The 27,145-nt window shown below is 46.5% G+C and overlaps 1 protein-coding gene across 2 annotated transcripts in view; it reads left to right on the forward strand.

The window, feature by feature from the left end:
- The window catches only part of LOC308462533 (uncharacterized protein C15orf39 homolog), a 44,524-nt gene extending 20,057 nt beyond the window's left edge, over window positions 1-24,467 (forward strand). The window contains exons 2-4 of one of the 2 annotated variants that reach the window (XM_080980257.1): window positions 11,813-15,562; window positions 18,003-18,036; window positions 20,499-20,639. In XM_080980257.1, coding sequence (XP_080836383.1) covers window positions 11,860-15,562; window positions 18,003-18,036; window positions 20,499-20,502 — 3,741 coding nt within the window. In that variant the 5' untranslated portion in view covers window positions 11,813-11,859 and the 3' untranslated portion in view covers window positions 20,503-20,639. Of the gene's footprint in view, window positions 1-11,812; window positions 15,563-18,002; window positions 18,037-20,498 lie in introns of both variants that reach the window. The other variant, XM_080980256.1, reaches the window with a different exon arrangement.
- Window positions 24,468-27,145: the final 2,678 nt, after the last annotated feature.

The raw sequence follows: 27,145 nt of genomic DNA on the forward strand, positions 1-27,145 counted from the left end.
ACAGACAAAAGCCTCTATATGCCTGCTCATAAGTTAATAATAATAATAATAATAATAATAATAATAATAATAATAAATTTATACCCCGCCCATCTGGCTGAGTTTCCCCAGCTACTCTGGGCAGCTCCCAATTGAGTGTTAAAAACAATACATTAAATATTAAAAACTTCCCTAAACAGGGCTTGCTTCAGATGTTTTTTAAAAATAGGATAGCTGCTTATTTCCTTGACATCTGATGGGAGGGTGTTCCACAGGGCGGGTGCCGCTACTGAGAAGGCCCCCTGCCTGGTTCCCTGTAACCTCACTTCTTGCAATGAGGGAACCGCCAGAAGGCCCTCAGAGCTGGACCTCAGTTTCTGGGCTGAATGATGGGGGTAGAGACGCTCCTTCAGGTACATAGGTGTATATAAATGTGTATAAATAGGTGTGTAAATGTCCTTTCGTCTTCCTGCTTTGTATAAGATAGGAAATAGAAAACCAAACCTCCATCTGACTTTCCCTCAACTGATGCTCATGTTTCCCACACAACCGTAGGGCTCTGTTGGGATGAATGGAGCCAGAGACTGGAAGTTTTGTTCCGTGCTATGGTAATGGAATGCAACACAATGGAATATGCTCTCCTTCTGCTCTATGCTACGTGTGACATCTTTACCATCCTCCTGGTTGCAGGAGATGGTGATGGTTACATGAAAGGGAAGAATGCACTGACAAAGTACTATCGTCCAAAGAAGAACAAAGATTTTGAGATGTATAAGTTATGCCAGGACGCGTCAGAAGGTTGGCAGTTTGAATCCCCGCGACGGGGCTAGCTCCTGTTGTTCAGTCCCAGCTCCTGCCCACCTAGCAGTTCGAAAGCATGTCAAAGTGCAGGTAGATAAATAGGTACCACTCCGGTGGGAAGGTAAATGTCGTTTCCATGCGCTGTTCTGGTTCGCCAGAAGCAGCTTAGTCAAGCTGACCACATGACCCAGAAAAACTGTCTGCAGACAAACACCGGCTCCCTCAGCCAGTAAAGCAAGATGAGTGCGCAACCCCAGAGTCATCCGCAACTGGACCTAATGGTCAGGGGGTACCTTTACCTTTAAGTTATGCCAGACCAGACAGAAGCAAGGAAAATGCAGGGATGAGCTTTGTGCATGTCTGAGAAACCAAGCTGTTTTCTCTGAATTCAACAATATTGTCAGTGAGGGGAAAGCTGAGATATTCTAAGGATTTCCCCAGCAATCGTACTTTTTGGATGTCTGATGCCAGAACTTACAGTTCCAGCTCAGCATGGCAGGATTGGGATGCAAGACATGCCAGCCAAAGGAAAAATAAATGAAGAATACCGAGAAGTACAGAAACCTATGACAGCTAACCATGCAAGCAGGAGATTAATCCTTGGTGAAAAATTTGGTGACCACAAGGCAAGCTTTCTCTGTCTTACATACCAAAGCCATACAAGGTCATAAGCATTTGAGGAACTATGATTCCAGCACAGCAAAAACATAATAAAGTCACCCCAAATGTATCCCACTTTGGACTCGTAACGAGACTCTATCCTGGGCCTCTGGATGAGGTGGAACTACCGGATCTGAATGCAGCAGGGATGGTACCCAACCTCCCATGTCACCAGCTCCAGAGCCAGGTTTTCAAAGTAGCGGAGGAGCCTCAAGCTACCCACAGGGGACACACGGAGGTTGTAGAGAGTGTTTCAGAGATGATGGGTGATGTTCAACTAAGTTTTGTTTAGAGTACACCCTTGAAATTAAGTTAGGTCCGTCTATTTTGAATAATGCGTCATTGAATACCACCCAATGTTATGATGCTACATTATGGAAACTGTTATGCAAAGGCAATTCTCTTTCCCTCCATTTTGTGTGCATATATATATATATATGTGTGTGTTTATTAAAATTTATAATTTAGAGTACAGTGGTGCCCCGCAAGACGAATGCCTCGCAAGACGGAAAACCCGCTAGACGAAAGGGTTTTCCATTTTTGAGTTGCTTCGCAGGACGAATTTCCCTATGGGCTTGCTTCGCAAGACGAAAATGTCTTGCGAGTCTTGAGATTTTTTTTCCGCTCCCCCCCCCCTTTATCTAAGCCGCTAAGCCTTTAATAGCCTTTAGCAGCTAATCCGCTAAGACGATAAGCCTTTAATAGCCGCTAAACCGCTAATAGCGCTAATCCGTTAAGCCGCTAATAGGGTTGCTTCGCAAGACGAAAAAACGGCTAGACGAAGACACTCGCGGAACGGATTAATTTCGTCTTGCGAGGCACCACTGTATTCATTTAAACAACCTTAAAATATCAATGACTTCCCTTCTCTTTCCATGGTTCATTTTGCATAACATAAATCCCTGCATATTTTACATTATCTAAACAATTCAGTATTCCATTATTACATCCATCAAAACTTATTTACACTGTTGAATTTATCTTAATGCAGCCAACGTTTTCAAGTGTACATAATTTCCCCCATATATTCAATAAACGTTTTCCAATCTTCTCTAAACGTATGTTCTTCTTGTTCTCTTATTCTATATGTTAGATCTGCAAGCTGCGCATATTCCATCAGTTTAAGTTGCCATTCTTCTTTAGTTGCTCGTTTTCCATTTTTAGGCCAACAAAACACCGGCCACGATTGTGACATACATAAATAACCTTTTTTTAACACCTGGGAATTTCCCTCTGAATTATCCCCAACAAAAAGGACTCTGGGTTTTTTTGTGGTTTTTTTTTTTTTGGAAAAGTGCTTTTAGACATTTTTTTCAATTCATTACTGCCCAATACTCTTTTACCCCTTTACAGGTCCACTAAATATGAATGAACGTACATTCTTGCAAAGACAATTCTCAGGCTTCAGGTGCAGGTTGATGTAAGATGCAGTTTTTCAGTCCTGTTTGAGTTGAATAAAATATTGCGGAGGGGGGGGGGGCAGGTAAGCCATGCTTTGCCTTGCATAACCGATCTTATGACTCAGTACATGCACATCATTTGAATGGCAATGCCCATCTAACAACCGCTACTGTAGGCATGCGTATCTAAATTACGATAAATCTAAAGTGCATAAAGGTTTCACTGGCCACATAGTAAGAAATGCCTTATTTAAGGTATGGGAAAAATACAAAAGACTGATGGAACCTAAGACCTCTCGATGGATATCTCCATTAGAGGCTAAGGCCGTAAAGAAGAAAACTATGAGAGAAAACTGGTTAACATATAAGTCATTACTGATAGAAGATGGTAGCCAAATTAAGATTAGAAAATACGAGGAAATTAAAGATCAGCTCTCATGATGGCTAGAATATCATCAACTCCACGAGAACTTTAGACAGGATAAAAAGAATGGATTTGCTATTGAGCCCTCGAGATTTGAAAAGGAATAAGTAAATATTGTAATAACGTTAAGATAATATCAAGGATGTACCGACTCTTCCTTGACTGAGAAGTTAAGAAGGAAGATGTTAAGGTAGTTATGATCAGATGGGCCCAGGATATAGGGTGCCCTATACTGCTGAGTGGGTGGGAAAGTCTTTGGAATACAACTATGAAGTTTACTGCGTGTTACAACATCAAAGAAAATATGCTAAAGATGCAATATAGATGGTATCTTACACCATCAAAGCTCTCAAAGATGTACAAAAACATAGCGAACAACTGTTGGAGGTGTGGAGAAAGCAATGAAGACATGTACCACATGTGGTGGTCATGCAAAAAGATCAGAGTTTTGGTGTCTCTTCTATGAAGAGCTGAAAAAAAATTATGGGGCTAACATTCTTAAAAAAGCCAGAAGCCTTTCTGTTAAGTATTCCAGGCAATGATATACCAATTTTTTTTAGAGAGCTCTTCCTTTATGCCGTGGCCGCAGCTTGAATGCTGGTAGCAATGAACTGGAAAGGGCAAAATGTCCCAACTATATCAGATTGGCAAAGTAAGTTACAGGAATATGTAGAAATGGCAAAAATGACTAACAGTTTGAGAGGCAACTCTAGGCAAGTATTTGTTAAAAAATGGGATAAATATAAGAAATATTTACGAAAAAATAACAGAAGCATAATATCTATGGCAGCGTTTGAATGACCCTTGTTTAAAGACAAATATGAGGGGAGGGAAGACAAAAGGTACAAATTGCTGTAGAGATGTATTAGAAAAAACAAAAAGAATATGATAATAATATGTACATGCACTATTAGAATGAGAATATACATCGGGAAATGATAGGAAGTCTAATTTTTAGTTTATTTAATTTAATCTATGTTACTAATCAGGTAAGACATTTAATCTATGTTAGTAATTAGATAAGAATACAAGAGATACTACAAAACAACCCAAGTTTAAGTTCTGTAAATATGTGGAATATTATTTGTTTATGGATTTTGTTTATACAGTTGTTTTCTTTTTGTATATTCAAGATGATGTACATCATATATGCTATATATGTTATATGAGATCTTCAGTAAAGCATGAAAAAAAGAAAGAATGGCAATACCCATCAACTTGGGGTGTTTGTGTGTGCTCCTCTCAAATATTTTATCGGGGTGGGTGAAGACCCCTCATCCCTCAGGAGTTGGCTCCTACGGCAGAAGGTTTTGTTTAGCAGTAAGAAAATAAGGATGTGATGTTGGGGAGTCCAGTCCATGGTTATGCAGTTTCCAGTTTGCCAGGTTCTGGAGCAGTTCCTGCCTGGGTCTTCCACACAAGCTCTAAAGAGGCGAGGCCCTGAGGCAGCTTGAGGATGTAGCTTTCTGATGAGTGTATTTCTCATGCCAAATGTTTATTTGGGTTTGTTATAAAGCAGCCTTTCTCAACCTTGGGTCCCCAGATGTTTCTGGCCTACAACTCCCATGATCCCTAGCTCACAGGACCAGTGGTCAGGGATGATGGGAATTGTAGGCCAAAAGCATCTGGGGACCCAAGGTTGAGAAAGGCTGTTTATAAAGTATTTTGGTCACCATCCTTGGTGCCAAGAGTACATCTTGCAGCTATCATGATTTCAGACATCTGGGTGGACCAAAACGTTTTGTCTTCTCCTTTGCAAGAAAATAAGAAAAGCTTTGCTGGGTGAGGGCAAAGACCCACCTAGTTCCTCATATTGTTTCACACTGTGGCTGATCAGGTGCTTAGGAGAAGCCCACAGCCAGGATGTGAAGGTATTTCTAGAGGAAGGTGCAAGGAACCGTCTCATAAACCTGAGCATAATTGTGCTAGCCAAGTGAGATCATTGCTAGCTGCAATCTTTCAGGGCTTGATGTTGGGCCACTATGTACTGGCAGCTTGGGCAAAAATACCTTTTGTATGAGTTCAGTAGGTACTGTGCTTACTTATCTCCCTGTGCATATTAAGTGTGTACAGCCTGCTGCCTTGCCACGGGCTTGCCTCATTGCATAACAGGCTGGTGGCGCAACTGTGTTCTCATAATGAGTTGCCTCCTGAGAAATGTGTGGTCCAAAGTTACGCCACGAGCAAAACCATTTAAATAAAGTTGCGGTTATCAACGCATTTTTCAATGCATGCAGGACTGCAGCAGGAAAGGGGACTGCCAAAATAAGTGGCCCCATGAGTTCTGACACCGAGAGTGGATGATCTATGGGGTGGGTGGAGTAAACAGGAAAAGTGGGTTCCTATGAAAGCATCCCAGGACTTCTGGCTATAGCATGATAGGTTTCTGTCTGCAGGCAATGGATAATAGCAGGGGTAGGCAACCTAAGGCTCAGGGGCTGGATGAGGCCCAATCTCCTTCTAAATCTGGCCTGTGGGTGGTCCGGGAATCAGTGTGTTTTTACATGAGTAGAATGTGTGCTTTTATTTAAAATGCATCTCTGGGTTATTTGTGGGGCATTGGAATTCGTTCTCCCCCCCCCAAAAAAAATATAGTCCACCCCCCCACAAGGTCTGAGGGATGGTGGACCGGCCCACGGTTGAAAAAGGTTGCTGACCCCTGGACTATAGATATTGTATGTCACACTTAACCCAGGCTGAAAGCCAGTGTGGTATTGTGGTTTGAGTGTTGGGACTAGGACCTGGGAGGCCAAAGTTCAAAGCTCCATGAAGCCATGAAGTTTGCTGGGTGACCCCGGGCCAGTTCCTGGCTGCATTCGGACCACACTTTATTCCATTTCGATAATAATTTTTATTAGTTTTCAATTGCAATCCAATAATGGCCACATTATAACAATACCAATTTATAATACAATTATTAATGGCAATAGTTCAAATACCAAATTAAATAATTTAGATAAGGTGGCTCCCCCACGTGTTAGAATTGATGGCTTGATTATTTGCTGTACAGTGGTACCTCGGGTTACATACACTTCAGGTTACGTACGCTTCAGGTTAAAGACTCTGCTAACCCAGAAATAGTATCTCAGGTTAAGAACTTTGCTTCAAGATGAGAACAGAAATTGTGCGGCGGTGGGGCAGTGGCAGCAGGAGTCCCCATTGGTGGGGTGGTGCTTCGGGTTAAGAACAGCTTCAGGTTAAGAACGGACTTCCAGAATGAATTAAGTTCTTAACCTGAGGTACCACTTTATTTCTGCATTCCAAAATCTTATTAACTTCCATTACATTCCAGTCATAATAATAATCCCTTGGACAACAACTGCAATATTAATAACTTCTATTCGTGTTGACACATTAAATGATTTATAAAACCATGAGTGAGGAACTCAAACTATATCCTTCTTCTTCCTGTGTGTGGCAATTATTCTGTCCGTGGTGCTTCTTCCTGTACTTTATTCCATTTTGGTGACATTTCCTCATCTGAGAAGTTCCATGTTTCACGTGATCTTTCTCACGATGCAAAAGTCGCTTCTGGAAACCTAGCAAAACCGAGTGGAAGTATTGCATTTATTTCTATGTTATTTGCTTACGGAAAACGTACGTTTGCAACCCAGCTGACCTGGAAAATTGCAAGAGTTTTGAAAATGGCAATTTATTGTAATTCCATACTATGAAATGTGGTGTGTTGGCATTCCAACGTACATTTTTTCGTGCCATTTAACATTTAGCAGTATGTTGATTTTTTTTTTTTTAAGCCAGAGTTCCAGAATGGAATGGCTAATGCTTTGTAAAAGGAGCCTTAGAATCTGGGATACAAATGCTAGCATTATAATAGGAAAAACAAACACAGTAATTCCTGTGTGTGAATGCGTTTCCTGTCTCTGTCAGCCTAGTCTACGTCACAGTGCTGCTTGAGGAGAAACACAACACATACCGTATTGGTCCGAATATAAGCCGCACCCACAAATAAATCACATCTTTAAAATTCATGGGGGGGGGGGGAGACAATACCCGAATATAAGCCGTTCCCTTTGAATTGGGTTACAGGCTGAAAATTGCTGCGGTTGGTAGACTTGTAACTCCGAGCCAATTTTAGCCCAATCTTGCAAGCCTACTAAAGTTACCGTACAATCGCTAAAATTGCAAATTGCTCTTCAATTGCTACAATTCCGCAGGCACTCACACCCCTAAATGACAAATGAACAGTATCAAGCTCGCAAATCGGCAATAAAACATTTTTTTGTTCCGTTTTACCGTATGTCTGTTTCAGCCATGCTTTAACTTTTCACGCTCGGAATTTGGGGGGAAAGTGAGGCTTATATTCAGTCCAGTATGATACAATCCTCCATGCTTTGTTCACCCTCTGCTAAAAAGCACACTCTGGTTCCTACCAGAGAAGAATGGCAGATTAAGTTGATGGACTATGCCAAAATGGCAAAAATGACTGAAAGAATTAGAAATCAGGAAGACTAAAATTGTAATAAGGAATGGAGAAAGTATATACTTTCTTGCCTTAAAAATATGTAACTTACCTTAAAAACCATTGTAAACAATTAAAATTATTGGTAGGATTGGAATAACACTTACAGTTTAATGTTGAATTTTGGTTATAAAGAAGATTTAATAGATTTGGATTAATAGACAAGATTCAAGAGAGAAAGGTGAATATAAGGACCCACAAAGGGGTGGAGGGAAGTCCAGGAGATTCTTCAGAGCTCTCTTTTTATGTTTGTTCGTTAAATTTTTTTTGTAAATTTCAAAATCTGGAAAACGAAATAAAATTTATAAAAAACACTGAAAGGGTTTCTCGGAGTACAAATAGAAAATATGTGTGGGAAGATGTGGGACGGATTCTGTGTGAAAAGCATAGAGCCAGGAGGGTTAGTTTGTTGTGAAATGAATTAACTCCACACTCTTGTATCGCTATCCCCCCCCCAAAAACAGATATCTTTCCCCCTTCGTCTTCTGTTTCCTCTCTTGAGCTCAATATATGGCCATTGTCTGGACAGGGGGGCAGGATGGAAGGGAAGAAAGAGCTGCACCTTTATTGATTGTGCAGAAGAATTTCACCTGCTGAAAGGCCTTTTGCACCTGGCTATCCCTTTCTATGGACACCTGTGTGTTTTTCCCATGGGATGAACAGCAGTGTGTGTGGTGAGTGATGATTATAATTATCATCTTGCACAGATTCAGCATGCAGGTTTCCACTTCAACTCCCCAGATATATTTTTTCAAACACACTGTTTTGCCGCAGTTAATAGTTCCAATCCGCGGTGCATACAGCTAATCTCGGTTTGTTCTTTGGAGAGAAGTATATAATTAGCATCTCCTTAGGGAGGTGGAAAGGAAAGATAGTTCGCCTCCAGCTCTGAACTTTGGAATCTGAGTCTGTTGTACCTTGGCTTAGATGCTGACACAAATCTGGCTATGAATGTGGCTGCTGATTCTGACCTAACTGCATTCTCTTTTTTAAACTGGGGTGCTGATGAGGCAGGTCACATGGGACCTTACTGTATTTTTCCTTTCTTGCGGGGGGGGGGGAGGAGAATGGGGGTGAGTTAGGGGTCAGAGAGAGTTGATGATCTCAAAGCGCCCATGGCGCTGTGGTCTAAACCGCTGAGCCCAGGGCTTGATGATCAGAAGGTCGGCAGTTTGAATCCCCGCGCCGGGGTGAGCTCCCGTTGCTCGGTCCCTGCTGCTGCCCACCTAGCAGTTTGAAAGCATGTCAATGTGCAAGTAGATAAATAGGTACTGTTCTGGCGGGAAGGTAAACTGCATTTCCATGCGCTGCTCTGGTTACCAGAAGTGGCTTAGTCATGCTGGCCACATGACCCGGAAGCTGTCTGCGGACAAACGCTGGCTCCCTCGGCCTATAGAGTGAGATGAGTGCGCAACCCCAGAGTCGTCTGCGACTGGACCTAATGGTCCAGAATTCAGTTGTGGCCAAAGTAGATAATCCGTGAAAATTGTGTTACTAATTTATTTGGGAGAATGTAAAGCACACCTGCTAAGCAAAGTGCTTCAGGTGGTTGACAATTTAGGGAAGGGGAGAAATTTGATTCATTGCCTAGCTAGCAGGACCAGTGGTCAGGGATAATGGTGGTCCAATAACAGCTGGTAATCCAAGTTTGAGAAAAATTACTGTAGCCCCAACAGAACAATAAACAATTTGTGGAGAGACAATAAACAAATCTTTCCACAATAAACAAATTGCAAGAGCAGAATGTTCTCAATCTTATATTTCTGCTTCCAAACATCTTTTGTCATGGGTGACCAAGTCGTGGGATAAGTTTATAACTTGACTAAGATCCTAAGCAGACTTGCTTACTAGCGAATGAGCCTGTTTGAGCTTATTCCCTTGTAAGCAAGTAAGTAGTAAATGGGACTTCACTTCTGTGTAGACATGCACAGGATTGCTCTGTCAAAGCAGTTTCTATCTAAGTTGTTTACCTTCTGCAGACTCAGAGGCCTGGATGAGAGCAGGTGTTGACTGTAGCCTGGAGGAGAGCAGGTGTTTGAGGTCAGATTTGAAATTTCCAAGAAAAATAGAGGAACCTTTAAGAAGTGCCTCCTTCCTAATGTGAGAATCCCAAATCCCAAACGGTTTAGTGGTGACTCTGCATTTGCTGAGAAGCCTGAAATGTTTAGTTCCTAGACATTTTTGGCTCCTGCCAAGGAATCACGCAGGGACCTAGTGCTGTCTGACGGTTCCTTCTTAGTTGGTTGTTTTACTGACTTTCTGACTTAAGCGAATGTGTAACTGCAAAGATGTGAATGCAGGGGGACCACTTAAGTGATGCAAGATTTGAAACAGGAGCCAGCAAGGCTTAGAGCCTGTTTCTCTCTTAAGTCAGGCTCCCTTCTCCCTCCTCTTAACCCCCTCTGCAGAAGTTGTTGTCTGCTTTGAAAAATCAGAGTATGGAGCAGTGGGATCACCAACAAAATGCATTAGTGTAGAATGCTCCTGTTTTACATTCCAGCCAGCTCTATCCTTTTCTAGGATATTTCATTCTCCCTGGTTTTCCATCTCCCCACCCCAAAAGTCAGCCAGCGTACCATGCCCACTGGGCATGTTCAGCCTTTTCTATTTTCCAAGAAGCAAGAGACACCATGAAGGTATCAAGGACACCTTCCAGCCAGGCAAAACCCCTCAAGGTATGAATTTGTTCCTATGCAAATGATGGCAGTTTGCATCGGGAACTTTTTCACCAGAGGGTGAATTTAGCGTGTTTATTTTATTTGTATTTAGTGAACAAAGCTAGAAAAGTCAAAACTGCCATGCTTCCCAAATATTGCATTGGCCAAATATTGTATTTGTTCACTAAATACAAATAAAATAAACATGCTAAATTGAGCAGTTAGCATAGCACTCTGAGAATTTCCACTTTCATGTTTTGTTTCATTTTTTTTTTAAAAAAAACCCAAGTTTCTAGTCCTTAAGACAGTGGATGTATCTTGAAAATGTGTGGATGATGCCAGGTGAATCTGAGCAGGTTTACTGTAGGGAACTTTTGCCCCTCGGGGGGCTATGGGAAATAAAGCAGAATGAAATTATGAAAGATGAAATGAATGTGCACATTTATGATTATTCCTCCCCCCCTTTAAAAACTAACCTTCCTCGATAAATGTTTTCTATACAAAATACTGCCAGGTTAAAGAAACGACAGGAGCTTGGTAGATAGGCAAAGCAATTCCTCTGTTATATTGTGCTGAAAAGGGGATTTCCTCTCTCAGTGCCTGAGCAGTTGGCTCTGTGTGCCCTCTGCAGGAAAGATGTCAGATCTATCTGCAACCTTTTCAGTTCAAAAGAAAAAGAAGATGACTGTGGTGTATGAAATCTGGAATGGAGTGGGAAAAGTGCAAGAGAGAATTTTCTCCTTCTCTCATAATTTTCCCAGTTTGGTGACATAACCAGAGAACTCGATTTGCAATAGGTTATATACCCCCCAATGTTTTACATACTCAAACAGGGAGACAACGTAATTCCCTCTGTTTCTGAGGTTGAGGCTGGGAGTGCTGTTGCTTGTGTCTCTAAAATGGCATCACCCACTCGCAAGAGAGAAGCATCAGCTATGGAGGGATAGGTAACGCTGATGGCTTCCAAGTATTTTGGGGCTACAGCTCTCCTGGGCCCCAGCCAGCATGGCCAGGGATGAAGATGGGAATTGTGGTCCATCAACATCTGGAGAGCCTTGGCGTGCAGATGACTGCTGTTATGTACTGAAGTTCTCACCCTGGGCCAGCAGGGGGATACTGTAGATAGTTATGCAAATGAAGGATCGAAAGTGACGTTAGTGATTGGATAGTTTTAGAAAGTTGCTACAGTAACGTTGTACTGGAGCTCTATATGAGCAGGCTTACTGAGCCCTTCAGCTCGGTTCTGTTCTGGCCTCTGAATAAACAAGAGCTGTTTGAAGAATCGCTGTGTCGCCTGATATGTTCGCCCACAACTTAACAACTGCCATGCGAGCAAATCTTTGCCTAGCAAGAAAACAGTGTGGTAGGCTTGGATCCCTGATTGTTTGCCTTTTCTTTCGTCCCCTTGCAGAGTATCCAGAGTGACTCTCCAAGACCGGAGGTGGTGAGGGCAGTGTAATGGCTGAGAAGCGACGTTTGGAGCCACTCGGGGCCCTGAGTTACAGCAAGCACCCTCGACTGGAGGTGGAGGCAGGCCATGTTCTCTCGTCGGGTTTGTGCAGGTCGAGCACCCTGCCTGGCTACACCTCAGACAACCATTACAGCTACAAGGGATCGTGCTTTGCCTACCCGCTTCAATGTCACGAAGGGCCCAAGTCTTTGTCTCCCTGGACTCCCACCGAGACCTACGCCCATTGCACGGGTGCCGCGGCCAGCCACCCCCCGAGGACAGACAAAGCCCTGTGCATGCTGTACAGACCAGAAGCAGAAAGTTTTGGGGCACGGGGTCAAATTTCTGGGCACGAGAAGGCTGGCAGCAAGTGCATGGCTGCTCAGGAGAAGTTGGCCAACTACATGGGCCATACAGGACTCGCTCAGCAGGCCTGGGTGCACAGCTACCCGGCACAGCATTCTCCTCGAACAGCGGCAGGTTTCTCGACTCTGGCGGTGCCGAAACCGGTGTTCCGGAACCACAGTTACTGTGCTGAGTCCAGCTACAGTCCGAAAGGCTCCCTAGCCTTGGGGATGCAGGTGGAGAGCATGCCCAAGCAGCCGGCGGGAGCAGAATGGGCTCTGCCACCGTCTGGACACCTGGTTCACGTGGAGAGGCCTGGTTGTGGCACAGCCGTGCCCTCCAAATCGGTAGTTTCTGAATCGGGTTACCTGCCATCCCACCAAGGGTCCAAAGACACTTCTGTGAGCCCGGTTGGCTTTTCGCCGTTCCGCAAAGTGTTTGAGAAATGCCAGGCCACATACCACAGCCCGCCGAATATCCCTGAGGCTCGTGGCGGAAGTCCTCGCAAACATGCCTGGTCAAAGCTACCTCCTCCTACCAGCCCACTGGCCAATCCCCAGAACCTGATGTACCAAGAGAGGTCACCTGCATGTTACCCGCTCACTTCCTACGCGCTGACTTCACACGAACAGATGCTGTTGTACCACCAGAGCTGTGTTCAGGCAGAGAAACCCAATTCCCTCTTTGCTCTGCCAGCCTGCAAAGGCTTTGCTTCTCCGGGCCGCGATGATCCTCAGCTTCTCCCAGGCTCTTACTTAACACCACAGAGTTATTATCCTAGTCACTTGGACAGCTATATCTACAGATCACTTGGTCCTCCTCCTCCTCCTGCGGCAACCCCGCCCAGCCACCAGCCTTTTCGGGAACATGAGCCCCAACCAAACGCGAGGACCAAAGCGGACTTGGTGCACGAGGCTCCCATCTCCAGCTGCACTCTGTCGGAAAAGGCTTCGTATTGTGGCTCTTTCTCCAGCAGAGATGGCCTTCCGGATTGTCGCGAGGGCGATCCCGTTGCCAAGCTAAGCAACGAGAACATTCCGAGTCAATGGGCACCTCCTCAACGCCAGCCTTCGCAGATGCACCACCCTGCGGACAGATTGCCTGGCTTCCTTAGTAGGTTTCGGTCCATGCAAGAGGCTGCCTGCAGGGTGGGTCAGAGCCATTCAGAAGAGGCCAACGCTAAGGGAGAGGAACTCTGTGACACACCCAGAAGGTCCGCTTTAATACCCGAAGCCAAGAAAAGCAACTTCTGGGCTTGCAAAACTGAATCAGGGAAGTGCATCGTGATTTCGGACAGTCCAGTTGCGTCCCATGAGTCCTGCATTAAAGGAGATCTCCTCCAAAACATCCTTGAGGATTCCGGTTCCTCATTCCAAAGTATGCGGCAGCCATCGGAGGACAAAGGAAGGGGTGCTAAAAGACCCGAGGAACCCCTCCCCTCTTCTTCCCCTCCTATGCCTGTTATCAACAACGTCTTTAGCTTGGCGCCTTACCAACGTTACCTGGCTGATTCTGAGTCAGCGGAGATTTCGCTCTCTAAAAGCTGTCAAACCCAGGAGACCTCTTTTGGTAACTCAGCCAAATGCATGGAAGTCCAGAGCCCACCGCGGCCAGACCCTGTACGGTCAGGGGAAGTGTCTCAGGCACCGCTGCCCGGAAGGAAAGAAACCACTTGTGATGTGATGGCAAAAGTTGTTAAAAGGGAGCCAAGCAGAAACTGTGCAGGGGTTGTGAGAGGGCATGAAGATTATGCTGGGACTTGGGAGAGCTGCCAGATCAAAGGCTTGCCTCCCAGTGGGCCTGCGCCCAGTCACCAGGCCCCACCAGTTTGTATAAATGGCAGTGCTGGGGCCAGAGAAGACCACGCCCTGGATCTCAGCTTTAAAACAGAAGGCATGGCAGAAGTGCCCAGTCTTCAGAGGTCACCTGGGAAGATGGAGGCTGTTGAAAGGGAAAGTTCAGAGAGCAAAGGGAAGGAGGCGAGCGAGACTTTGCCTAAGAGACAGGAGATTGTGCAGGAGGCTAATGTGCAAATGGCAGAGTTGGCCGGGAAAAGTGGCTCTGCGGGAAAGAGCAGTTTTCACAGCTCTTCAGCATTCTTGTACAAAAAATTCAAAATCCAAAAGTCGCATGCAGCTGGGCGAGGTTGTGCAGTGCAACAAGACTCTTCCTCCTTGCAACCGAGCTCCCATGTGTTTGTTAAGGCCAGTGATGTCTCTACATTGCGAGAAGGCTCTGGACAAGCAACAGATCTGCAAAGCAACCCACCAGTTCAACAAAGCCTCCCGCAAGTGGCGACTCAGCAAAACATGGCTCCGGTTCAGCAAAGCCTCCCCTATGCAGCGACTCAGCAAAACATGCCTCCGGTTCAGCAAAGCCTCCCCTATGCAGCGACTCGGCAAAACACGCCTCCGGTTCAGCAAAGCCTCCCCTATGCAGCGACTCGGCAAAACACGTCTCCGGTTCAGCAAAGCCTCCCCTATGCAGCGACTCGGCAAAACACGCCTCCGGTTCAGCAAAGCCTCCCCTATGCAGCGACTCGGCAAAACACACCTCCAATTCAGCAAAGCCTCCCACACGCGGCGACTCAGCAAAACACGTCTCCGGTTCAGCAAAGCCTTCAGCAGGCGGTGACTCAGCCCGAAACTCAACTCTTGCCACAGAATTGCTTTAACGTTAAGCTGCCAGATGCTTCAAAAGCCCCACCTCCTAGTGCACCTGCTGTGTCTCCTGCCCTGGAAGAGACCGGTGCCTCGCTTTCCACCAGCAGCGAATTGCCCGATAAGCAACATTCCCCCAGGCAGCATTTCACTGCCTTGCATACATCGATCTGCACCATCATTTCCTGCTCCGTGTCTACCTCCGCTCCAGAGCTCCTCAAGGAGTGGCTGGAGAAGACCAAGTCCAAAGGGGATCGCCAAGGGAAGGCAGTAGGGTCGGCAAAGCACAAGAACGGCTCGAAGTTTTCTGAAGCTCCGATGCCTTCCAAGGGCAAGGAGATCTGGCTGGCTTTCAAGGACATGGCGCTGTTCCTTAACAAACTGCTGTCTCAGCTGGAGGCCATCCTGTTTACTCGCAGGTGCCCCTTTCCCCACGTGATCCGAGCGGGCACCATCTTCATCCCCATTCATGTGGTGAAGGAGACCCTCTTCCCCAACCTGTCCAGCTCCTCTGTTGACCACGTGCTGCAGGACCACAGGGTGGAGCTACGTCCCACAACCTTATCTGAGGAGAGGCTGCTGAGGGACCTGGAGCTAAAGAGCTGCACCTCCCGGATGCTGAAACTGCTGGCCTTGAAACAGCTGCCCGATATCTACCCAGACCTTCTGAACCTCCACTGGCACGACTGCGTCAAGCAACAGCTTGGTAAGTGCAGCTAACGGTGGCATGCAACCTGCTTTTCAGCAAGGAGCTCTCTCCCCGCTCTACCCTGAAGCAAAATGATATCTCTGCTGTACTCTTGGGTTTTGGTGCCTGCGCTCAGCTGCTTCTCGTTTGGCATGGATGCTATTCTTGTGAAGTCTAGGCATTTGCATGACTGTGAGTGTGACATGTAGGATGGGAGCTCTTGTCTAGTTCAGAATCTGGTGAGGTGTGGGTGCAAATATCTCGGACCATTCCAGCCTCTTGATTTGGATAGGGCAGAATGGAGCTTGTTTAGGCTGCAGGGAGGTCAGCAGAAGGAATGGTGAAATTGTTAGGGGAAAATCTCTCTCTGTGTGTGCATATGCATACGCACATCCTTGAGCTGGAAAAAATAGAAACAGGCCGAGGGAGCCGGCATTTGTCCACCGACAGCCTTCTGGGCCATGTGGCCAGCATGACTAAACCGCTTCTGTTGCAGTGGAACACCATGACAGAAGCCAGAGTGCATGGAAACGCTGTTTGCCTTCCCGCCGCAGTGGTATCTATTTATCTACTTGCACTGGCGTGCTTTTGAACTGCTAGGTTGGCAGGAGCTGGGACAGAGCAACAGGAGCTCACCTCGTCACAGGGATTTGAACTTCCATCCATAGTCACCTTTGACTGACTTAACCATCCAGGGGTCCTTTACCTTACCTTTACCTAAACAGAAACATTTCTACCTGTCAGAATTATAGAACCATAGAATTGTAGATGGGGTTGGAAGGGGCCCTGAAGCTCATCTAGTCCAATCCGGGGGATGCAGGTGGCGCTGTGGTCTAAACCACTGAGCCTCTTGGGCTTGCCGATTGGAAGGTCAGCAGTTTGAATCCCCGCGACGGAGGGAGCTCCTGTTACTCTGTCCCAGCTCCTGCCAACCTAGCATTTCGAAAGCATACCAGTGCAAGTAGATAAACCTGTACTGCTGTGGCGGGAAGGTCCAGGGGTCCTTTACCTTTACCTTCTTTTTTTTTTAGTCCAATCCATGCAATGCAAGAATCTCCACTAAAGCATCCATGACAGATGGCTATCCAACCTCTGCTTAAAAACCACCTAGGAAAGCCCACCACCTTCCGAGGAAGCCAATGTGGTGTAGTGGTTAAGAGCTGTGGACTTGTAATCTGGTGAACTGGGTTTGCTTCCCTGCTCCTCCACATGCTGCTGCTGGGTGACCTTGGGCCAGTCACACTTCTCTGAAGTCTCTTACCCCCACTCAACTCACAGAGTATTTGTTGTGGGGGAGGAAGGGAAAGGAGAATGTTAGCCGCTTTGAGACTCCTTCGGGTAGTGATAAAGTGGGATATCAAATCCAAACTCTTCTTCTTCTTCCTACAGTCAGAAAGTTATTGAATGCAACACTCACTGCACACCAGGATATTCCATCTGCTCCCTAGCCTTGGGGATGCAGGTGAAAATCATGCCCAAGCAGCCTGCAGGGGCAGAATGGGCTCTGCCACCGTCGGGATACCTGGTTCTCGTGGAGAGCCCTGGTTGCAGCATGGCCGTGCTCCCCCACCCCTGCCGGTGGTTTCTGAATCTGTTTTTCTGCCATTACACCAAGGGTCCAAAGAGGCCGCCGTGAGCCCGTTGGGCTTTTTTGCCTTTCTGCAAAGTGTTGAATAATATACCCGAGGCTCATGGTGGAGGTGCCAGGTTCAGTCCCCAGCCAAGGGATCAAAGAAGCAGCTGATACGAAAGACGTCTGCCTGAGCCCCTGGAGAGCTGCTGCCAGCCAGAGCAAGCAATACTGGGCTAAGTGGACAATCTGACCTTGTAAAAGGCAGCTGTCTATATCCACGTGTGTGGGGGGAGGGTATTAGGGGCTGGTGGCCCTATTTGTGCTGCTCATCGATCCTAGCACCCCACATTACACTTCATGCGAACGCTGCATCCCTTAACAGCTCCTTTGGTCCCCCATAGCCTCACGGCTCTTCCAAGCCTGTTCCCCCTCCTCATGACAAATCCAGGCACTACAACTCCTCACACAGGGGATGTGAAATGGCAGCCTAATGTGTGTACAGTGGAACCTCTGTTTACAAGGTTCCGGAAGACCGCTCAACTTCGGAAACATTTGAAAACCAAGGATCAATGGGTTGGCTGCAAAGTCAATGGGGGGGGGGGAGAAATATGAAAAATGCGCCTCGGAAGGTGTTCGACTTCCGAGGCACGTTCGAAAATGGAAGCAATTACTTCCGGGTTTTCGACGTTCGGCTTCCAAGATGCTCAGAAACCAAGGTTCCACTGTATATATATATTTGGAGAGAGAGAGGGCACAGTCTTCTTTTTGCAGAGGGGGTAGTCACCCTTAGGTTAGCTCCATCCAAACACCCACTGCCAGCCGACTTTATGACCGACCCTTTCACTAACACACCAGATGATTATGCGTAACTTTATTTTTTTCCAGGTCCCACTTCACAGGCTGTCCTGCATACCTCCAAGTAGGTATCTGTTCTTTGTGTGGGTTTATGTGGTGTGCAGCTGCTTATAGTGGTGGAGACCGGCTGGTGCCCCCGGCCTCTGGACCTCCAGGGGTGCTTGGACTCCCAACTCCCATAATCCCCGACCAGCAGGTATGCTGGCTGGAGCTGATGGGAGTTGCAACCCCCACCAGGAATGGTGGGGTTTGTAGTTCAGCAACAACTGGAGGGCCAAATGTTCCCCCCTGCATTTTCCCTAAGTAGTAGAGCCCATGCTTTGCTTGCAGAAGGACCCTGGCTTTGACCCCTAGCACTGGGATGGGGAAATTGGGTGCACTCTTAATGTTGCTGGACTCCAGCTCCCATTAGTCCCAGGCAGCATGACCCAATAGGCAGGGGTAGTGGGAAGTTTTAGCTTCAAAGGTAGTGAGTGCTGAAAAATACACACACACACCCCAGTCCTAACACTGTAGTGATTCATCACTGATCAGAGTTAAATGGACTAGTGGCTGGGTTCAAGGCATCTTGGTTCAAGGTATCAGAGAGAGAGAGAGAGAGAGAGAGAGAGAGAGAGAGAGAAGGGGTTGGTGGAAGAAGTCAGAAAAGCAGATTCCTGCCTGCCTTTGGCCCCACCCTCTGCCAACCAGCTGCCCCTGGCAGATTACTCTCAAGGCAATGCAGCCCTTAAGAGAAAGACGTGCCCCACCGTCTGCCCTGGAATGATGCCACTCTGGCGCTTTGTGAAATTTTGAACGGTAGTGCATAGCCAACCTTGTTGTGGGGGTGTCCCTGAGCAGGCTGCGGTGGGCCCTGTCCCAAGGGGCTGGGACTGCGGCAGCTGTCCCAAGGTGCCAGATGACGATGCCAGCCTTGCTTGAAAACATACTTTGAACCTCGCTGTTCCTGTGTGAATTGCCTGGAGCAGAGATGGTCGGCTTGCAGCCACCTCGGCATGTGTGCGCCAGTCGCCTCGTCGCTCAGCAGGCGAAGGGTGCTGAAGAAATCAATTGGAAAATACAAGTGGTGATAAGCTGTCCTAAAGCATTATATATCAGGGACTGGGCAGAGGAGGAATGGTGGAGATCACCTCCCAAGCCTGTCCCTTCCAGAGAAGAAGAAGACAGTTCAGAATTACAACAGGGGTTTGAGCAAGAACACAGCTCAGAGGCAGATGAGGGGGAAAGCTGGGAAATAGTGGGAGAGGAGGAGGAAGAAGAAGCACCAAGCGGGGGGATGACAGCTGGCGCACACAGTCCTTTTGGAAAGCATTCCTACCCTCCCGAACATGGCAAGCATTGAAAGTAGGAGAGCAAAGAGCTCAAAGGCAGAGGGCCCTTTTCAGCACCTGTAGCGATGATGCATGAGTATGTGGGAGAGACGGAAGGGTGGAGACTCACTCGGGACAACGCCATTATTCCTGGAGGCAGCATTCCTAAGCCTCTCTCTGTGAATTTTGAATAAAAAGCAGATGGTAAGAACTTTTGCTTGTCTTATTCTTTCCTGGCAATCTGCTGTGGGGGTTGGTTCCTCTGCCACCTGACATGAGCACTGCAAGTGTGGGCATCAATGGGTGCCACCTCTGTGATGGAGATTTCAAAAGGTTGCAGTGATGCTGTTATCCTGGAGTCTGCACTCTTGCTTACGAACGTGGATGGGGAATTAGTGGCCATCCCAGGTATTTGCTGGGCCACAACTCTTATCAAACCCTGACCAAGCTGGCTAGAGCTGTTGAGAGTGTGGAGTTCAGCAACATCTGGAGAGCTCCAGGTTCCCCAGCTGTGTGCTCAAGAACAAGATTCACCTGACCCCCAGTTTCTTTGCAAGGAAACCAGTATTCCATTGCAAATTGTCCAGTGAACTCCAGTTGACCTTCTTCCCTCTCCATGGCTTAAGAGGATCTTTGCAGGAGCTAGATCAGGTGTACAGTCCCACCTAGGGTCATGGGGGGCACTGTGGTCTAAACCACTGAGCCTCTTGGGCTTTCCGATTAGAAGGTCAGTGGTTCGAATCTCTGTGACGGGGTGAGCTCCCGTTGTTCTGTCCCAGCTCCTGCCAACCTAGCAGTTCGAAAGCATGCCAGTGCAAGTAGATAAATAGGTACCGCTGCGGCAGGAAGGTAAACGGCGTTTCCATGCGCTCTGGCTTCTGTCACGGTGTTCCATTGGGCCAGAAGCGGTTTAGTCATGCTGGCCACATGACCCGGAAAGCTGTCTGTGGACAAACTCTGTCTCCCTCGGCCTGAAAGCGAGATGAGCACCGCAATCCCATAGTCACCTTTGACTGGACTTAACCATCCAGGGGTCTTTTACCTTTTTATCTACAGTCCCACCTACTGGGGGAGTCCAGGTGAGAGTCTGTTACATCTTCTGAGTGAAGGCTGTGTATTTTCTGATCAGGTTATAGGACTGCGATGGATGGTTGTCTGTTGAGGGCGCAGGCACTAATTTGGCTGAACGTTTATTATTAATTTTCTGTTTCCACAGGTGATCTTGCAGAGGAGAGCCCAAAGATGGACACTGAAGCTTTATCACCAGACGTCTTGAAGTCAACAGATGCAACCAGATGTTTACAGGGTATGACAGCCCAGTCTCTCACCCAACACTTCGCAAGGAAGCATAAGCAAGGCAAAAAATATAGATTGGCTTCTTGTTTGCCCTCCAAGACCTGCCATCAAATAGATGATGATATGTCTCAGGGACCCTCCTCACCTTCTATCCAAAGGGATGCTGCATTAAAGGGAGCAAAGTTGCAGCCTGAGAAAGACTCTGCCTCTGTGGCCTTGAAGACCAAAGGACTGCCGCTTCACCCTAAAACTGCGGAGCAGCTTTTGCCAGCCCTTAAACTCCCCGGGGCTCTTAAGGTGAAGCTGGCCAAATCAGATGACAGGAAAACAGCCAGTACCTCAGAGGGTCTCCATCACTGTAAGAAATCTATGGTCCACATCAAATTCCAGAACGCCCTTCGAGATATCCAGGGGCCACCAGCCCCAAAAGCTGCCCGCAAGAAGAGGAGAAAGCAGCCTTCAGTGCTCCTGAAGAGGTTCAGGCACCGGGCGCCGGGTGGTACGAAGGCCTACGCTTTGCCCCCTCAGTATCCGGACCTTGTTGGCAAGCGGATCAGGCACTTGTACGAGGAGAAGGACAAGACAGAAGCGTGGTACCCAGGATTGGTGCTGCGGATTCACAAATACCACAAGAACCCTCTGAAGACAGTTTTCGCGGTGCAATATGACAGTGAGCCTGATTGGCAATATTACCTCGAGATTTTGCAGGACTATAAGAAAGGCTGGTTGGAGGTGGATGAGTGAGTGAGTGAGTGAGTGAGTGAGTGTGTGTGTGTGTTTGGTGTGGGTGGGGAGAGTGAGATAATGTCCAATTGGGTCATCCTGCTGGCAGATTGGAACCCCATTAGCAAGGTGCCTGAAAGCATAGCTATGTTCCATGGTCCTGGGCATCTCCCAGGCCTAATCTCCATGCATTTTGAAGAGGCTGATGAGGACTCTCTCCAGATGTTCCTCTGGTGGCGTGGAGCCCGCCAAATGCCACAGGGCTCCACATGTCTTCAGGAAACCTTGGCATATTGTGGTAGTTTGTGGTGGCAGCCATGTCAAAGGAGGAACATGGGAACAGGACCTAGAGTTCACAAGATGGCTTCTGTGCTCTTCCTCCCAGCACCAAAGCACACTGCGCTTGCTGCTGAATGAGGCAGCTGGCTACTGGTCTTTTAAAACTCCTCCGTTCAGGGTTGAGGTCCAGGTTTGAGGATGCCCTTGGTCTGTTTCCCACTGGTGGGCCTCCTCTTGTGTTGGTGGGCACCGGCAAGTATAGCTGGCCGCTGTGACAGACAGCTGTCACCCTTTAAATTTCCCACAGTGCTCCAAAGTGACAGCAGGTCAGGGGCATTGTGGGAAAGGAAAAGCTGCCTGGCACTGCTCAGAGGGCCAGTGAGAAAAAAGGAGGGGTGGATCCCTGGATCCCTTGCAAACCACGAGACTTCCATATATTCTGAGATGATCCAGACACAATTCTTAAGCAATTGCCAGTTTGGGTGCTGGAGAGAAAAGATTTTGCTTGGCAGTTTGTAGTTCATTCTCCTTCCTGCTGCCTCCACACCCATGACAAAAAGAGAGAATCCAGCATTACTGGTCCAGGGACATCAGAGGGCAATGAACTTCATCTGTGACCACTGGCCCTATTTGCTCACCCTGGTGAACGATAGCTAATAGTTCATTGTGAACACATTGATTTTAGCTGCTCTGCTACCCCTTGCTGTTGCAAGGAGAGAAACAAACCATGATCCCTGGCTCAGCATTCTTGCCAACTAAGTCAGAGTAGATCCATTGAAATAAATGGACTTAAGTCCATTAATTTCAGCGGGTTGGCTTTGAATTGGACTAGCACTGGATCCAAGCCTATGTCCACGTCAAGAACCATGGTTTGTTTTGTTCAAAAACCAACCAACCATGGTTAGCACCTGAGGTTTGTTCATGGCTTACCTCTTGGGGGTTTGCTTGAGTGGAAAAAAGGCCGCTATTCCATAGTTCAATAATGCTATGCCCAGAATCATCAGTTTGTTTCTCCCAATGGGGTGGAAGAAAGCAGCCCAAATCATCACGTTCACAGTAAAAACCATTCACCTTGGTTTGCCACAAAGTGTGGATTGGGCCTGCAGTTCGGTTGATTTGCTTGTTGAAGCAGCAGGCAAGACTGGTGGGTGGGTGGGTGGAAGAGAGGAACGGATCCTTTCAGCATGGAGGCAGGAGCTGTTGCTGTACTAGCAGCTGCTGCTTCTTCCTGCTTTCTTGAGGCCTCCAAAAAGAGATGAGCAGCACCTTTCGGGAGTCCTGCCTCTCCCACTGGCATTGCAGAAAGGGCTGCATTTCATGGGTTTCCTTTTCCTGTAGATGAATTTCACTCATGGGAGATGCCATGCTACCTACCCGACTGGGGTTCTTTTTCTTTTTTTGACGCCTTTCTTGCCAAATTCACTTGCTCAAACCATGCAGGTGAGGTGGAAGCACAGTTTTCTGAGTTACTGAATACGCCTTCCATACAACAATACGTAAGGATGCAAAGTATCACTGCACATAGAAAGCTAGCAATCCATGGTTCTATTTCCCCCTGATGAGCTACTTTTCTAAGTGCAGCAGGTTTTCCTTTTTGTTTTTGAGGCTGGAGATTTGTGAAGCATTCAGTCTTGGTGGCCTCCACCCGTCACCATCAGAAGAGAATCAGCCTGGAAATAACTTTACCATTTCACCTGCTTTCTGTTGATAACAGTGACCCATGCTTAATTCTAATGGGGACCATTTGATACATTTCTTTTTTTTAAAAAAACAACCAGTTTCCTTCCTGTGTGTGTATTTAAAAAAAGAGAAGACAGGTTTGAAAAGTCCTGATTTCTCCATAACGTCAGTGGGCACATGGCTCCTGTACTTAAATGTTTGGGTTTTTTGTGGCTTAAACTACCACATTTTAGAAATGTGACAGCTTGGCCTTTATAAGGAGTTGCTGCTGCCTTCAGATCTATTTTTTTTTTTTATTAAAGGCTTCAAATTTGGTACTTTATTTTTGTGCAAGTTTTCAAAGCAGTTCTTGGTACTGTTTGTGGACTTAAGATGATTTTTTTTTAAGAAGCTCTTGTGTATATTAAAGGGAATCGGAAAGGAAAGTATGAATGACAGATTAGCTCTGTCATGTGCGAATTGTCCAAGACACCTGAAGATGTGTTTGTGCTGGTGGCAAAATTATTGTTCTGAAAAAGAGACGTGAGACAGTAATGGAAGATAGTTTTAAGGCAGGACTGTGGTGCTGCCCAGATGTTCTTGGGCTGCAATTCCTATCCGTTCCTGACCATTGGCCATTCTATGAGAGTTGGGTGTCTAACAGCAGTTGGCCCTCCCTGCCACACATTGAAACTTGCAGCGGACTGGAAGGCTTTGGATATGACAAAGTCCCTTTCCAGCCAGATCTGGACAGAATTCAGAGACTAGATGTGTGTACAGAACACAGTACCGCAAGCTGGGTCACAGAGGAAGTGATTTATCCTAAGCAAATCTTAGGCAAGGGATGCATTGCGACGCCCCTTGTGCTCATGTGATAGTATCTAGAGGCAGCACCGCTTGCCATTTTCTCCTTGTTATTTTTGCTGTTATTATTGTTGTTAATATTATTATTTCCGTGGTGCACTGAGTATGCGGATCGGTTTGGAAAGGGGAGGGGGAAAGCCTGCTATTTCCCCATCTTGCAGTCCTGCCAGACAATTTAAAAAGGGGTCTTTTCTCCACTTCATTTAAGTACTGTGCAACCATTTGGAAACAAGTGTTTGATACTGTATATTTTGTACAGAGTTCCAATGAGAGCACCCTGGCCTTTTTATTTAAATAAAAAAAGTTTTGTAAGGATACAATTTCTAAGAGGTGCTTCACCAAGATTAAAATGTCTGTTTTGGAACTGGTGTGTTGCTGTCTTCTCTTTGTGTGTTCATTCATCATTCTGTTTAATAGCAGACCTGGGAGACCTGTCATTTTTGGAAGTGCAATGGAACCACCCGAAAATACAGCAGTGCTTTCAATGCACACCAGTGACTCTCTAGTCTAGTGCAAGTCTACACATTTTTTTTTTAATCCCCCAAAAGGCCTGTCAAGAACTTGAATGCTTCCAGGACAAATAGAACATTGGAGAGTTCATTGGCTGGTGCCAAACTGGGTCTTTGACCTGGGTGAAATAAAGCCCTATAGTTTCTTAATTTCTAGGATTTAGGGGGTGGGTCCCCCAAAACATATAACATTATGAATATAAAGAACACAACTGGTCCGTCTAGAACAGGCTTCCCCAAACTTGGGTCTCCAGCTAGACTACAATTCCCATCATCCCTGACCACTGGTCCTGCTAGCTAGGGATGATGGGAATTGTAGTCCAGCTGTTTTGTTGGAGACCCAAGTTTGGGAAACCCTGCTCTAGAAATCCATGGAAAACTGGCAGGTAAGGCAGGGGAAGGAGAGCTTTTTCAGCCCAAAGACTGAACCCCCTTGCAGAAACACTTATAAATGTGTGTGTTGGGGAGGGGGCAAGAAACAATAGTGGGTGGAGGAAGTTGGCCTGGGAGACCTGGTTCATATCCCCACTGAGCCATGAAGCTCACTACTTGACCTAAAATGCGAACTATGTACAGCACCTTGAGCTCCTTTGGAGGAAAGGAGGGAGAGAAATGCAACAAACAAACAAAACACTGCTTTTTACTCTGTTTTACTGTTACTTATGTGGGACGCAGGTGGCGCTGTGGGTTAAACCACAGAGCCTAGGACTTGCCGATCAGAAGGTTGGCGGTTTGAATCCCCGCGATGGGGTGAGCTCCCGTTGCTCGGTCCCAGCTCCTGCCAACCTAGCAGTTCGAAAGCACGTCAAAGTACAAGTAGATAAATAGGTACTGCTCTGGCGGGAAGGTAAGCTGTGTTTCCGTGCGCTGCTCTGGTTCGCCAGAAGCGGCTTAGTCATGCTGGCCACATGATCCGGAAGCTGTACGCTGGCTCCCTCGGCCAGTAAAGCGAGATGAGCGCCACAACCCCAGAGTCGGTCACGACTGGACCTAATGGTCAGGGGTCCCTTTACCTTTACTGTTACTTATATACATAACCAACCTGTTAAAAACAAAACCAGTAGGCTAAAAGAAAGGTTTTTCAACACTATACCCTTCCTGCAGGACAGAAACAAAACGTTTGCAGAAAACAAGTCTCGCATGAGGAATGGGCAATGCAATAAAATGATAGCACCATTCACATTTGATGTATATAACAGCCAGGGGAAGGATCCCAATCGCAGGTCTTGGCACCTCTGGAAACACATTCCTAAAGGGAAGGTGGACCCATGTTTAAAATGGACTTTGGTCTTTTTTTTTAGCTTTGTTTAGTTGGGGATTTCCCCCTCTTTGTTGTCTTGGCAGATTGGGGATAAGGTAGCTTCCAGTGTCACTAAGAGAATACATTTGCAAAGAGTTTGGAGAGTCACACCAGTTATAAAATCCACCTTCATTAGGGCAACCAAAACAGTGACAACGTAAGTGTGTACACATTCAGATTTTCTTCTCTTTTTAAATTTTTTATTTAGTTTTTCAGATTTTAGAAATTTACAAACCATTATCCAATAACCAACATAAAAAGAGAATTTCAAAGAATCTCCTGAACTTCCCTCCTCCCCTTTGTGGGTCCCTATATTAACCTTTTCCTCCTGCATCTTGTCTATTAATCCAAATCTACACACTGTATAATGACCAAAACTCAACATTAAACTACAAGTGTTATTCCAATTCCAGTCCTCCAGTCCTACTACTACTAATTTTAATTGTTTACAATGGTTTTTAAGGTGTTATATACTTTCCCCATTCCATATTAACATTTTGGTCTTCCCGATTTCTGATTCTTCTGGTCATTTTTGCCATTTCCGCAAAGTCCATCAACTTAATTTGCCATTCTTCTCTGGTAGGGACTCTCTCTTCTTTCCATCTCTGGGCTATTAACATCCGGGCACCTTCATGGTAAAAGTTTGGGGATATGGGTGGCAAACAATACAAAGGGTTGGGCGAGGGGTGGTGGTGGTGGGATGGCTGATATTGGAGCCATAGAGCAAGGGTCAGCAACCTTTTTCAGCAGGGGACCGGTCCACTGTCCCTCAGACCTTGTGGGGGGCTGGACTATATTTTCTTTGGGGGGAAAGAACGAATTTCTATGCCCCACAAATAACCCAGAGATGCATTCTAAATAAAAGAACACCTTCTACTCATGTAAAAACACTCTGATTCCTGAACCGTCCAAGGGCCAGAATGAGAAGGTGATCTGGCCCCCAGGCCTTAGTTTGCCTACCCATGCCATAGAGGGAATTTGCATTCAGACACAGTCTTAAGGTGGAATGCAGTGTGTGCGTGCGTGCAAGCAAGCAAAACACCTCACAGAGCTTCATTAAACTTGACATTGTCCGCCACTCCATTTTTGTTGTCTGTTTTGTCCAAAGAAGCATTCAGTAAAACTAAAAAGCTTGCACATTTTATTTTGTAACAGCTTGGTTTGGAATTCGGAATTTTTCTACATGGGCTGACACAGCTACAGTTGCTTTTGGGTGACAAAAACCAGAAGCAA

The sequence above is a fragment of the Podarcis pityusensis genome (assembly GCF_964106645.2).
Source record: "Podarcis pityusensis genome assembly, chromosome: 14".
NCBI lineage: Eukaryota > Metazoa > Chordata > Lepidosauria > Squamata > Lacertidae > Podarcis > Podarcis pityusensis.